A 13,350-nucleotide genomic window follows, 5' to 3' on the forward strand; every position below is an offset into this window, starting at 1 on the left:
CCGAGTCACCAGTGCAACCCACCAAAATTCTTGTTTCTCCAATCTGAAACCAACCCACCATGGACCGTCAAAACAGCGCCGTAAAATTTCGGCCTTAAGGATAAGGCCATTTTTTAGGGTGGGAGTGTTGATACGAACCCATTTAGTAACTGTTTCACTACTTTGCATTGAATAGTTCTAGTTGCAGACTTGGTCCACTTTTCCATTATGTTCCAGTAAAGTTAGTGGCGGTATTTTAGGATCAAATTTATTTCACATACATGCATTTTTCCTTAGTAGCTTGTTTGCATTGTTTTCCTATAAATTGTAATTATTGCTTAAGAAAAAAAATGTTACAAAATAGTCCTGTTTTCTTCTTATTTCTGGGAGATTTGCCACCTTAAATTTGGCTCTGTCATAAACCCAATACCTTTTGTGTACCGTAGGAACCTACCCTACAATTTACTCTTAAGTTTTACAAATTAGGACCTATATTTGATCAATGTTGGTAGAATTGGACCAATTTTAAAAATGTATTTTATTAGTTTCGAAGCTTTTAACAAAGAAATATATGGTGACCTAAATGAGAATTTAGAAATATTTGTGGTCTAACTCAAAAACTAAACTTTGATTATAATATTTTTATAGCTCATCCTCATGCCAGGATTGCATCTTGACATCGGCGATCCGGCGATAGTCGTCAGTTCTTTCTCCGGTGTGGTCTTATACGATCCCGGTATTGACGGGAATAAGAACAAGATATGTTTTTCTTCTAGATCAATGTAGGAAGTTTTTGGTGAAATCTTGGTGCAATTGCATAAAACACTATTCCATGTGAAGCTGCTGTAAATCCATAACTATTAACAAAGAATGAGATCTTAATTTAGGGGTAAGCGGAAACCGAACCGAAACCCAAAAAAACCAAAATAACCGCATAAACCGAAGTCAGGTAACCGAAACCGATGGTGCAGTTTTTAATTTTGAAAAACCGAAAAATTGCGATGCGGATCGGTTTTATGTTGAATAACCGCACTAATTAACCAAACTAACCGCATAATTTAATATATTATTTAAATATTAATAATAATTATATTTAATTAATAAAAATAAATTAGTTGAAAAATTGAAGGAAGGCGCATCTTTCATCTGACGAAGCGGAACACCAAAAAAATTAAATTAACTCTCACTCATTCGTCTTTTCCTTTTGTCTTGGCATTCGCCGCCCAAGCCTCTTCTGATTTGAATGAAATGAATTTAATATAACATAATAAAATGCAACTTGAAAGAATAAAAACGGACCAAAATTGTGATTTATTTGCAATTAAAAATCTAGAAATAAATAAAAATCGTCTAAAATTTTTGTTTTGAAGATGAAAAACTTTACATTTTTACCTGAAAAATCGCACCACCTCATTTTGTGGTTAAGAACCGAAACCGCACCGAAATAACCGTAAAACCGAACCAAATCAAAACCGCAATTTTCGGTTTTTGACTTTAAAAAACCGCAATTTGCAGTTGCAGATGCGGTTTTATATAAAAACCGTACCAAACCGTACCATACTCACCCCCTAGATGTTATACACCGATTGAAATCGAATGTTGATATGTTTGTTGTTATTCCTCTTTGAATATGTTACATGCTTGTTTAATTGAAGTTAAATAGGTTAAGGAAAAAGATATAATCTCAATTATGGTCTATGAAAATGTACATGACCTTTTACAAAGAAGTATACAAACCCTAGATTCTACTAGTCATCACTCATCACAGGCAGCATAGGGGAGCAGATAAACCCTAAAACATCTACAGTTCTTCACCGCGAAGGAGCATATCTACTACCTGGCTCATCGTAGGTCTTGCATCCTTAATTTCCTCAGCACATTGCAAAGCCACTTTGATCAAATTTCCCATTCGAATTCTGTCATATTCTCCTTTCACTGTAGAGTCTACAATCTCTTCAATCCAGTTACTCTTTCCGCCATATCCATCAGCAACCTTCTCTCTCACCCACTGAACCATCGGTCGTTCATATCCACCACTTTGATCACCGCCTTGTGGGCTTCTTCCAGTTATCATCTCCAGCATCACAACTCCATAGCTATAAACATCCACTTTTGAGGTAATCGGAAGACTCACAAAGAACCATTCTGGAGCCATGTAACCTCTTGTCCCTCTTGCCTTTGTGAACTCCGAGTTATCTCTTCCATCTCTATCAAAAAACTTCGACAACCCAAAATCTGCAACTTTTGGTAAGTAATCTTGATCCAGTAATATATTATGAGGCTTCACATCACAATGCAAAACCCATTCCAAGCATTCTTCATGTAAATACGCAAGTCCTTTTGCTGTACCCAACGCAACTTCAAATCTTTTATCCCAATGTAACTTTTTCGAGTGTAGATTTTCCTCCAATGATCCATTCTCCATATACTCATACACCAAAATCCTGTGCTTTCCTTCAGCACAATAACCCCATATATCTATCAAATTCATGTGATTAAGCCTCCCGAGTGTACTAATCTCCGCCAAAAACTCCGCTTCCCCTTGGTTGCTATTAGCTTCTTTCAAACGTTTTATGGCTGCAACTCGGTTATCAGACAAAACCCCTTTATACACAATCGCACCACCTCCTCTCCCAATCTCCATGCTGAAATTTTCAGACGCCTTTCTCAAATCCCGATAACTAAACCTCTCAAATCCCGTTGCAGCTTGGAGATAACCTTGTGATTTTGTAACTGATTTTCTTGTCTTGTAGAAGAAGTAGATTATACAAACGACCTCTAACGCCCCAAATACATAAGTGAACAATAATAAGAACTTTATAGACCCTCTTTCATTCTTCTTATCATAAACTCTTTCCATTTCCACCATCATAGGATGCCCAGAACAATTTAACCCAAGCTCTTGAGTAGCTTTAGTGGTATTAGAAAATAAGGTAATTTTCGGGACTCTTAAATACAAAGAACCATTGAAACTAACCGAGCTGAACCCATTCAGCAATAGAAATTTCGGGTAACAAAGAAAGATGCCTTGTTTCTTATCGAACTTATACTGAAACCCTTTGCAACTACACATGTTCATACACTCTTCTTTACATACATCCAAGGTAACATTCGGAAGATACTTTAAGTCATACCCATAAAAATCAAAATGAGAAAGATGTAGAAAACTATCGTGACCATTACCACATAAAGTTTGTTCAAATTCAGGCTCACAACCATACGACCAATCTGTTTGATTAACCATTTTATGATATGGTAAACAAGTGCACTTCCTACCAAATGTTGGCTGATTTGAACACGTACTGTTTTCACCACAACTTCCATGAATCATGCAAGTTTGAGCCATGGCTTGCCAAGTAACCTTCCAGAATGTTCTGTTTTCATTCAGACTGTAGACTCTAAGGTTTCCATCTATATCTATGGTGACCCTTCTCATAATCTGAATCCCATCATCTGAAGAATTAAAAAACCAACCATCACTTGAAATGAAACGACCAAAAGTGTCAATTGAAGCAGTTCTTTCACTACCATAAGTACTCCTTCCAGCATCCCATGCTCGAAGCTCTGGATTAGGCCAATAAACACCTGTCACTTTAGGTCCACTATACACAAGTCTAAGAACATTATCACTATCGAAAAACAACCTGTAAAAACCCGAAGAATGATTTGTTTTGCTTCTAGAAGAAACAAGCATGGATTCTTTGGTTAGTGGTTGATTTGGAAGAAGGGTATCGGTTGGAAATCCGAAACTTTGCCATAGTATCTTTTCATCTTTACTTTGGAGGTAAAGATTGCCTGAATTGTTGAGTTTTAATTCAGCTGAATCGGTTAAGTCGCGTGTTCTTGTGGTCCAAATGGGAAGATCTTGATCTGCATCTTGTAAAACTAAATTGCCTGTTTTGGTTAGGGAAAGCTTGGACCGTTTTCCGTTAACGGGTGCATCGCGGTTAGCCATCCAGACAACTGTGTGGGACCCGGTGGATAAGGGTTTAGTGAACCAAATTGAGAAGCAAAAAGCGTTGTTTCCCACACTGTAGAATCCGGCTGTGAAAACATTGTCTGGAGAGATTAAGACATCATCTTTGTTGTCTACAAAGAGAGATGAGCCTAGTTTTAAGGCGTAAGGTGGTGAAGATGATGAGGTTGTTAATGGTGTTTGAGATGAGAGTAGTGAAACGAGCATGAGAAGATGAAGGAGAAGATCCATTATGATTGAATAGAAATCTTGTATGTGGGTGTTGTATACTTGTATTTATATAATGAGTAATGACAGTTTTTAAGATATGGATTACTGGGTTAACTCACTGGGTAGATTGAACCCAGGTGATTGAAATAGACTAAATTAAAACTCTCTGGATGTAGATTAATAACGAGTATACAATGCTAATAGTTAAATTAAATTATTATTTATGTATTAAATTAAATCTTATATATATTCTAAAATAAATATAATAATAATTTCTCAATAACGGGGAAAGGTAGTTTGCTATTATACCTAATTTGACGACTAGTATGTGTTTTGGTGAATGTCGTATTCGAGTCATTTCCTTTACCAGGTCAATTGGTGTAAGTCCTCAAAGATGTGTCCTAATGGAATCCAATCATCAATCATCTTGTCATTGTAAAACTACGTTAGCAGAATTTAATACTATTCAAAACTAAATGTTGTCATGTAAAGGATGAGAATTGTATACTATAAGTTCTAGAGAAAACTTTGATACAACTTTTTTTAAACGAAAGTATTTATAAATGTTTTAATTTTTTTTTAGCGGAAGTGTTTCAAGGAGATGTTGACAAACCACAGCCATTGCAATTCTTGCATTCTGATCAAGAGAATCCATCAACTTTACCTTTGTTCAAATGCTTACAAATCTCAGCCTTGTAATTGTTTTTAGCGATAAATTTGACATTTGAAGTTGTACAACTTCAAGGAGATGCTATTATGTCTTGTACCAAATGTAAATGGTTATTAATAGAGCAATTCAATAAGTTGAAATGTGAATAAGTAGGAAGATTTAAAACTTAAATAATTGAATATTGGTATGTCCAAGGGAGGGATATCAAGAGTAAACATACATTGAGAAAAAATTGATATGTTTATGTGAATAAATAAGAATCCAATTGAATTATCTGTAGTTACTAAAGTTGATGGTAGGTAATTCATGGACATGAATAAAGGAAGACATCCACTAATTGCTAAAATTCCCATTCAAAATAAATAAACAATAGTCCAAGGTTCTTTCCAACATAATGGAAAAACAAGGCATATTCATGTAACAATTTAGTTTGTCGCTTGCATAGACTCACTCAACGTTACAAGAGGTTGGTTACCACAAAATGAGACGCATTGATGAACTCACACCTCAGGAGAAGATGAATCTGGACATATAGAAAATTAATCAGATACATTGAACATGGGAAAATAAGTAATAGCTGCATGGAACAAGTCTCATATGCTGACCAAATTGGATTTTCTAAACTCTACATTAATTTTGCAAATTATTCAATCGAGGATGCCATCTTTTCACACATAAATACTTGTAACATACATTTTTTAACAAAATATTAACCCCTTGTCCTATTAACCAAATCTATCAACTAGTGATTGCACTAGAGATGCATTTTCAAAACTGATATTCATCTTATCTTAGCACGTTATAAGTACGATATCAAAAACTTTAGATTTGTCTTCAAAACTATCTTGACAAGAGTTTTGAATAGTGTTTTTATGTGTATGTGAATTGTGAATGTGGGGTAGTGTGGTCTAACATGATCATGATGTAAGTAAGTGTGGTTTCGAACTTATATAAGTTCATCTTAAAAAGATCTTTTGAAAGTTTTTTTTATTCAAAACTTATTTACGGAATCATCGATTTTATTTTATTATGTTGTTTTATTATATGATGCGTATTATATGGATTTATTGAATGATTTTAAACATAGAAAACCATAAGGGTTTAAGTGAAACAATGTTTGTTTTTACTAATTACTTATATGCCTTTAAGTCCAATGATTTCATTTATAGAGTTTAAGAAGAATTAGGAAGAGAGTTGTTAATTGAAATGTCATTTGGTTATGTTGGATCATAGTGTTGATTTCGAATACAATAAATCAAGTCATTAGGATCATTGTTCATTCATTAATAACAGCAAACATACAACAAATGTTTTAGGAATACTTTTTTATCTCGACAAGTGGAGACTATGGTCCAAAGCAAAACCCTTCTAACATTATCGCACCCTTAGCAAAACAAGAATCCTTCTGTGAAAACTTTCCTTTATTTTTTCAAAGGAAGAAAAATAGGTTGTTCCTAAAAAAAAAGAAAATGACTTAGGAGGATAACTACTTCTTATCTGTGTTCATATATTAGCAATTTCTTTCTTTTTGTACATAAGAAAGCAACTAATTTGTTTTAACCGTTTAAATTACACCAATATTATCGGCTAATACCTGTTTTAACCGGTAACTCAAATTAACTCATTTAAAAGAAATGGGGAAAATGACTTAGGAGGGTAACTACCTCTTATTTGTGTACACATATTGGCAACTTTTTTTTTTTTTGTACATAAGAAATCAACTAACTTGTTTTAATTGTTTAAATTACACCAATATTACCGGCTAATACATGTTTTAACTGATAACTCAAATTAACTCATTTAAAAAAAAATTACGTGGCATACACAAGATAATACGTGTCATCTATGTGCAGGGCGGTTCTAAGGATTCAAATGCCCAGGACAAAACAGATAAAAAAAAATGACCTTAGACCTTAACGTGTAACAATGTAAGGAATTAAATTACGTAAACTAATTTTTTTATTAAAATGACGATAAACCTTATAGCAATAAACATAGCCAAATCATAGTTTTAATGATTAATAACATATCCTAACAGCTAACCGACAATCCTTGAAGCTCTCATAGCATTCTTGATTGCAAATTGGCTGATCAACTCTTCGTAGTCTATACTCTCTAAGAATAAACAACTTCCACTTGACTTTGTCTAGTTCTTGTCTGAAAACCAAATCACAGTTCTTCTCTTCTTCCAACTTCTTCTTGGTATATACTAATTTCGTTTTCCAAATTTCCCAGCTTCAATGTTAGATTGTAGATTTGTCCCAAATCAATATTCTTCTCTACTTCGTACTCATCCTCTTCCAGCTACTCCCAAAAAATTACATTTTGGAGTTCTTGCACTCTTCAGGAAAGGATAAAAAAAAAAGTTAAATTGAAGAGTAGATGAAGAAGAAGATTCAGTTAGGGATGATTAAAAAAACACATATTTACCAAAGAGTTTTGACAAACTCGAAAATTTCTTCCGGGATCGTCAGGTGTTCTTGAAATCTTCACACGCGATGGCATGTCGCACTTACATGGATGGTCAGCTTGCAATTCAACATTGCGTTTGGAAGAGACAGATGAAGCAGAAGAAGAAGCCATTGTCGATCTAGGGCTTTAACGACAAACGAACCATATAACACCCTTTATATAATGAGGTGATGTGTAATATGCCACATAGATGCCACGTATTATCTTGTGTATGCCACGTAACTTCTTTTAAATGAGTTAATTTGAGTTACCGGTTAAAACAGGTATTAGCCGGTAATATTGGTATAATTTAAACAGTTAAAACAAGTTAGTTGTTTTCTTATGTACAAAAAAAAAAAAAAAAAAAAAAAAAAAAAAAAAAAAAAAAAAAAAATTATCAATATATGAACACAAATAAGAGGTAGTTACCCTCCTAAGTCATTTTCCCATAAAAAAATGTTAGCATTATTTTTTAAAACTTTTCAATTTTGATTTGTTTTTTACCCATGTGTACTCTAGAAATTAGTAATTTGATTTTGATCCATAAGCTTTCTTCTTGTTGTTCTTATTGAATAGTGGTCTAAACATTTCTTCAATAGTCCAACGTTTTTGTCAAATTATGTATAAAATCAAACATTGCAATATTCTTACAATAATAGCAACACACTTACATTACAACAAAAGATGATTCAATGCACTAAAAGGAGAACCAAAACCAATTTTACAAACAATATTTTGTTGCTCCATAAACAGTGTTGTTACTCGATTGTGCAAGAACCATCTGGTGTCTCATAGCTAGATAGGAAGAACAAACTTTGTTTCTTCTGTAGGAACCTGCGTTATAAAACATATAATTTTTCTTTTTATATAAATTTCGCATGAAAAATAATTGTTGTGATAAAAAAAAAATTAAAGAAGATTGCTATTACTTGAGAAAGTCTTGTAAGTTGTGTTGCAGTTCTCTCAATGTCTCCTCTTCAATGTTAGCATGGAACAGTATCTCTGGCAATTTAACTGCAAAAAAAATCAAACAATGCAACGTTGAAACCCCAAAAACAAGATTTTTGTACTTAATTTAATAATAAAAGTGTAACAGAAAAATACCAAAAAGACGTAACAGATGTTCAGCTCCATAAATTTTAGAAGGAGAAATTTGATTTGCAGTTGCTTGTTGATACTGTTGGCTTTCAGTTTTGTAAAGAAGCATTGCAGGCAATGCTTTGTCAAAGTAGCAACGTAATCCACTTACAACTTCTCCAGCTGTATCTGATTCCCTTCATATAAAAATAATAAAAGTAAATAAATTAACTAAATCTGAAAATATATATATATATATATATATATATATATATATATATATATATATATATGTGTGTGGAAAAAGAGAGAGAACCTTCCATCTTTGTTTGATCGATGCTCCAAATACAGTTTCAATATGTCATCAACATTTGGAGAGCAAGGAAGTTTAACAAGCTGCAACAAAGAGTTTTGGAGAAAATAAATATATAGAGACTAAAAGTTTAAAAAAATAATTAGTCATTAGTTTACCTTTCCCATATGAGTTATATATTCACTATAATTCACCAAATGCTTCTTCAGTGATGATGGTATATGGATATCAATCAGCTTTTCATAAGACACAGTGCCCTTGCATACAAGGGATACAATTTGTATTTTAGTCCAAACTGAAAAAAATAAAAGAAAAAAAAGAATACCTTGGACATGGTCTTCCTCTTCATGCCCTTTGTCACTGCAATATATTAAAGAAACAAAAATCCAAGTTTAGTAAATTTGTTTTGGTTGATATACAAAAACTAGGATTAATATTTAAAAGAATGTTGTTTCTAACTATTAGGATTTTTGGGCTTCAACTCATTCTCGAGTGCTTTCTGTTTTTGAAGATTTTCATTGTTTATGTTCATGAGACGATCAATGCCAACCCATTCATCCCATCTATCAAAATTCAAACCAAATAATATATCAGCTACAATCATAATTACTTATGTAAAATCAAGTATATATAAAGATAAAATTACTCACTTTTGTTTCCACCCCTGTAAATACAAAACAAATGTAAACTGTTAGCATTAAGCCTCATAGAAATGTTATATAAATACAATGGTAACAAAAGCGTAAGAACCTACTATACAAAAATCATATGGAGCACATTGTTTAAGAATTGAAAATAGATCGATTAATAATACTTACTAGATAATGGATATAATAACGCTTTTCCTTGGAATCAACTTCTAACACCTGTTAGATACAGAGTGGATACATAAGATACTATATACAAAGAGTTACAGGATAATGGAGTGACATAAAATGTACACATAGGATCTAAAGGGGTAAGGGGGCAACTATTTTATAAAAAGATACACTTGGAGTTATAATGTCAAATGGAGTACTTTCTGTGTGAAATTTTCAATAGAAATTGGGGTTTTACATAAGATCAGTAGTGTACATGTATTCACTTGTAACTTCCATAATTGTTTTATTATCTTTAGTAATGGAGGCCATATATAACGCGTTCTGACCAAAGTGGGAGCCCTTGACTTGAGCATTCTAAAAGAGTGTTAGGGTCGCTCTTCATTGTTTTTGTGGTCCTGAATCAATGAATTAAGCTGAGGTGGGCAGATTGATCACATACTCAATTTCTATAGGGATTTCATTTCACAATCATTGCTTCCATGGAACAAAAGCGAGAAGTGCGAAACAGAAACGATTAAAAAAAATCAGTGATAATACCTTAGCTTCGTAAATGCGAAGGTTATGATAAGCCAAGACCTTCTCTCCTTGACGGAAGGGAGTCGATAGAGACTCAACGGCGCCATCTTTACTTACAACGTCCGTATCCGTCTCCATAGTGGCGTCGTATTCGTCGGAGATGGTGGCGGATTCATCATCATCTGTATCGCTGCCGGAGTTTGAGCTTCGCATTTCGCGTCTTAAAATAGCAACAATTAGGATGCACGATAACTCGAAAATCAGAAACTATTTCAAAATTTTGAGTGTTAAGTAGTCAGAGTTTACTCATTTGATCAGAGTCTTCATAGGTGAACGGTGGCTCTATGATCGATAGCCCACCCACCCGATCTGTCAAAACCCAAATGAGCTGAATTTCATGGCCCATTTGAAAAACACAAAAGACACTTTCTAAAAAAAAGTTTAATTGCTAAAAGTTCTTAAATAAATCCAGTATATAATGTCTTTAATGTAATAACCATAAATTAATAGGTCAAATAAAAAATATAAAATCATATTAGATTTTTTAGAAAAAGATAAAGTTGTATTTCTATTAGAAAAAACTCAATATGTATGATCTTTTATGTTATTAACCCAGAAAAAACATTAAAAACCAAGTTAAATAGAAAAAAGATTAAAAAACTTGTCTCCGATATTTAATCTTTTATCATTTTTTCTAAAATAGAAAACGACAAATTAATGATATCATTTCGTTACGGTTGTATATTATATTTGATGCTAGACTATTTTTTTGGATGTATTAAAGATAAAGAGATTTTGGTTAAAGCACTTCAAAGTTCAAAGAAGTTAACCACAAATCCAAATATCACTCTTGATGACCACCCATTAGGGTGACCATGAATGGTATTTTTCTTTTCGCTAAAACCGAACCGTAAACCGCAAATACGGTTAATTCAACCACAAAACCAAATGGTATAGTTATTTGGCAGTGCGGGTTTTTAGTTTTTAATTCAGTTTTTTATTTGTTTTTCGAAAATTGTTATTTTTTACCCAAAAAATCAAGTCCAAATGGACAAACTGTCCCACCTCAAACTTCAAGCTTGGTCTCGTTCGGCTGATTCTAAGGAAACTATCACCTCAAAGGAGTCACCTAACCCAAAACGTGGCTATGTTTGTTTTTCAAAGGAACCAACTTCCTTTTATAGAATTTGCTTGCCTTTAATTGTTTATCCCACCAGACGTGGGATATTAAAGTTTTTAACTTTTTTTTTAAATGGCGGATGCATTAAAAGAAAAAACGACTAGTAAGGGGCTAGCAAAAGTTACAAATTACAAGCATTAAAAGAAAAATTACACCACACAAACCAACAAAAATTAGAAAATTTTGAACGATGCATGACCCAGTTGAAAGAAGCAAGCTGGAGATCATATGTCGTCTTCATACGAAAGCACCTTTATTTGTGAAACACCGCCAAGTTACGGGGTTTCAGATAAACCAAAACCAAATGACCGAATAGGAAAGGGACAAAATCAGCTTTGTTTTCAGCTTATTAGAACTAGAAGTCATCAGCACCTGAATAAGATCTTCCCTATTAGTAGGGGCAATCTCGAAAGTGTAACGACCCAAATTTCCAAATAATTATTTTTTTCATTTTTAATTAATCAAACATCCGGCTAATTCTAAGGAAACTATCAGCTCAAAGGAGCCAGCTAGCCCAAAACGTGGCTATGTTTGTTTTTCAAAGGAATCAACTTCCTTTTATAGAATTTGCTTACCTTTAATTGTTTATCCCACCAAATGTGGGATATTAAAGTTTTTAACTTTTTTTTTGAACGGCAGATGCATTTAAAAGAAAAAACGACTAGTAAGAGGCTAGCAAAAGTTACAAATTACAAGCATTAAAAGGAAAATTACACAACACAAACCAACAAAAATTAGAAAATTTTGAACGATGTTTGACCCAGTTGAAAGAAGCAAGTTGGAGATCATACGTCATCTTCATACGAAAGCACTTTTATTTGTGAAACACCGCCAAGTTACGGGGTTCCAAATAAACCAAATGACCGAATAAGAAAGGGCCAAAATCAGCTTTGTTTTCAGTTTATTAGAACAAGAAGCCATCAGCACCACCTGAATGACCCAAATTTCGAAAGTGTAACGACCCAAATTTCCAAATAAAATTTTTTTTCATTTTTAATTAATCAAACGTCCCCATAAAATGTGAAATATCAATGACAATTGTTTTCAAATCCATAACATCAACATTTTATTTCAAATATCAGAGTGTCCCATCAAATCAAATGTCGGAGAGTACGTGTCACACCATCAAGCCTTGCATTTTCCCTTCGGCTTAGAAGTACCTGAAACAAATCAATAAATTGTAAGCTAATGCTTAGTGAGTTCCCCGGAGCATACCCCACACAGTCCACATAATCACATATACCACATTAGCTATAAAAGCTACATAAACCACATAAGTCATGCACACAACATATAGGGATGTCGTGGGCTCCCCCTAGGGTCTTACTCCAGGATGACATGGGCTCCCCACATGGTCTTACACCTAAGTGTCATCCCCCCCCCTCATGGTCTTTAATAGGAAAGCCATGGGCTCCCTACATGGTCTTACATCCAAGTGTCATGGGCTCCCCTCATGGGCTTTAATAGGAAAGCCATGAGCTATCCACATGGTCTTACATCCAAGTGACATGGGCTCCCCCATGGTCTTTCATATAAGTACACCGCATATACAACTAGCATACCTCATAGCATATAACCAATAATCATGCCACATAACACTACATCAACTAGTGTACCACATATCATAAAATAGGCCGACCTTGGTGCCTTAGACCCATTGGTATGTTGAGGAGACTTGCCTATCAAAAATGTTGAACTGATAAGATAAGATCAGATAAGTCCCAACGCGTAGCTCCAACTCAACTGCCTACAATTATCATGTGATTTGTCAAAATCCCGAAATACCAAAAATATCCTCAAAGTCAAACTTGGTCAACCATGGTCAACATTCCATGTTGACCCAACTCGTCGATTGCATCTAGCAACTCGTCGAGTCCCTTCAGTGTTCAGAAAACCGGGGAAAGCCCTAGCCAACTTGTCAAGTTATCTCATCAACTCGTCGAGTTGCTTAGCATCCAGAAACAGGGAAACCCGTCCCAACTCGTCGATTCGTTATGGCAACTCGTCGAGTTTCCCCTGTCTTCATGCATTCAGTCCTTTCCAGTCGAATCTAAAGCTCCATACAACAGATCCTTAACCATAGAGACGTCTAGAAGGGTAAAGTTTCCAACTTACCCCCAAAGACCATCTAATATGCCTTAAACTTAAACCCTAACT

General features: G+C 34.1%; 2 protein-coding genes across 3 annotated transcripts; both read right to left on the reverse strand.

Annotated features, from left to right (window-relative positions):
• Window positions 1-1,643: 1,643 nt before the first annotated feature.
• On the reverse strand, window positions 1,644-4,251 carry LOC145079464 (putative receptor protein kinase ZmPK1). Its single transcript, XM_079023111.1, has one exon. The coding sequence runs from the start codon at window positions 4,184-4,186 to the stop codon at window positions 1,781-1,783; it is 2,406 nt and encodes an 801-aa protein (XP_078879237.1). The 5' UTR covers window positions 4,187-4,251; the 3' UTR covers window positions 1,644-1,780.
• Window positions 4,252-7,882: 3,631 nt separating this feature from the next.
• On the reverse strand, window positions 7,883-10,366 carry LOC145079480 (protein MRG2-like). 2 transcript variants are annotated; one of them, XM_079023113.1, is made up of 10 exons: window positions 10,035-10,366; window positions 9,495-9,542; window positions 9,327-9,340; window positions 9,136-9,239; window positions 9,002-9,036; window positions 8,835-8,912; window positions 8,680-8,759; window positions 8,391-8,560; window positions 8,216-8,300; window positions 7,883-8,120 (listed from the first exon to the last, which is right to left on the reverse strand). In XM_079023113.1, the coding sequence occupies exons 1-10, from the start codon at window positions 10,224-10,226 to the stop codon at window positions 8,045-8,047; spliced, it is 882 nt and encodes a 293-aa protein (XP_078879239.1). In that variant the 5' UTR covers window positions 10,227-10,366; the 3' UTR covers window positions 7,883-8,044. The 2 variants fall into 2 exon arrangements, with proteins under 2 accessions (XP_078879239.1, XP_078879238.1); XM_079023112.1 differs by having other exon boundaries at window positions 8,835-8,933; window positions 10,035-10,365.
• Between the last annotated feature and the right edge of the window lie 2,984 nt (window positions 10,367-13,350).

The sequence above is a fragment of the Lactuca serriola genome, chromosome 1, assembly GCF_051521515.1.
Source record: "Lactuca serriola cultivar US96UC23 chromosome 1, Lser_US96UC23_V15, whole genome shotgun sequence".
Taxonomy (NCBI): domain Eukaryota; kingdom Viridiplantae; phylum Streptophyta; class Magnoliopsida; order Asterales; family Asteraceae; genus Lactuca; species Lactuca serriola.

Excerpts from the sequence above, each read along its gene's own strand:
- LOC145079480 (XM_079023112.1), bottom strand. The coding sequence starts at position 10,226 with ATGCGAAGCTCAAACTCCGGCAGCGATACAGATGATGATGAATCCGCC. Across the intron at positions 9,037-9,135 it reads GAAGCCCAAAAATCCTAATA|TGACAAAGGGCATGAAGAGG; the intron begins GTTAGAAACAAC and ends AATATATTGCAG. Across the intron at positions 8,301-8,390 it reads ACATCTGTTACGTCTTTTTG|TTAAATTGCCAGAGATACTG; the intron begins GTATTTTTCTGT and ends TTTTTTTTGCAG.
- LOC145079464 (XM_079023111.1), bottom strand. The coding sequence starts at position 4,186 with ATGGATCTTCTCCTTCATCTTCTCATGCTCGTTTCACTACTCTCATCT.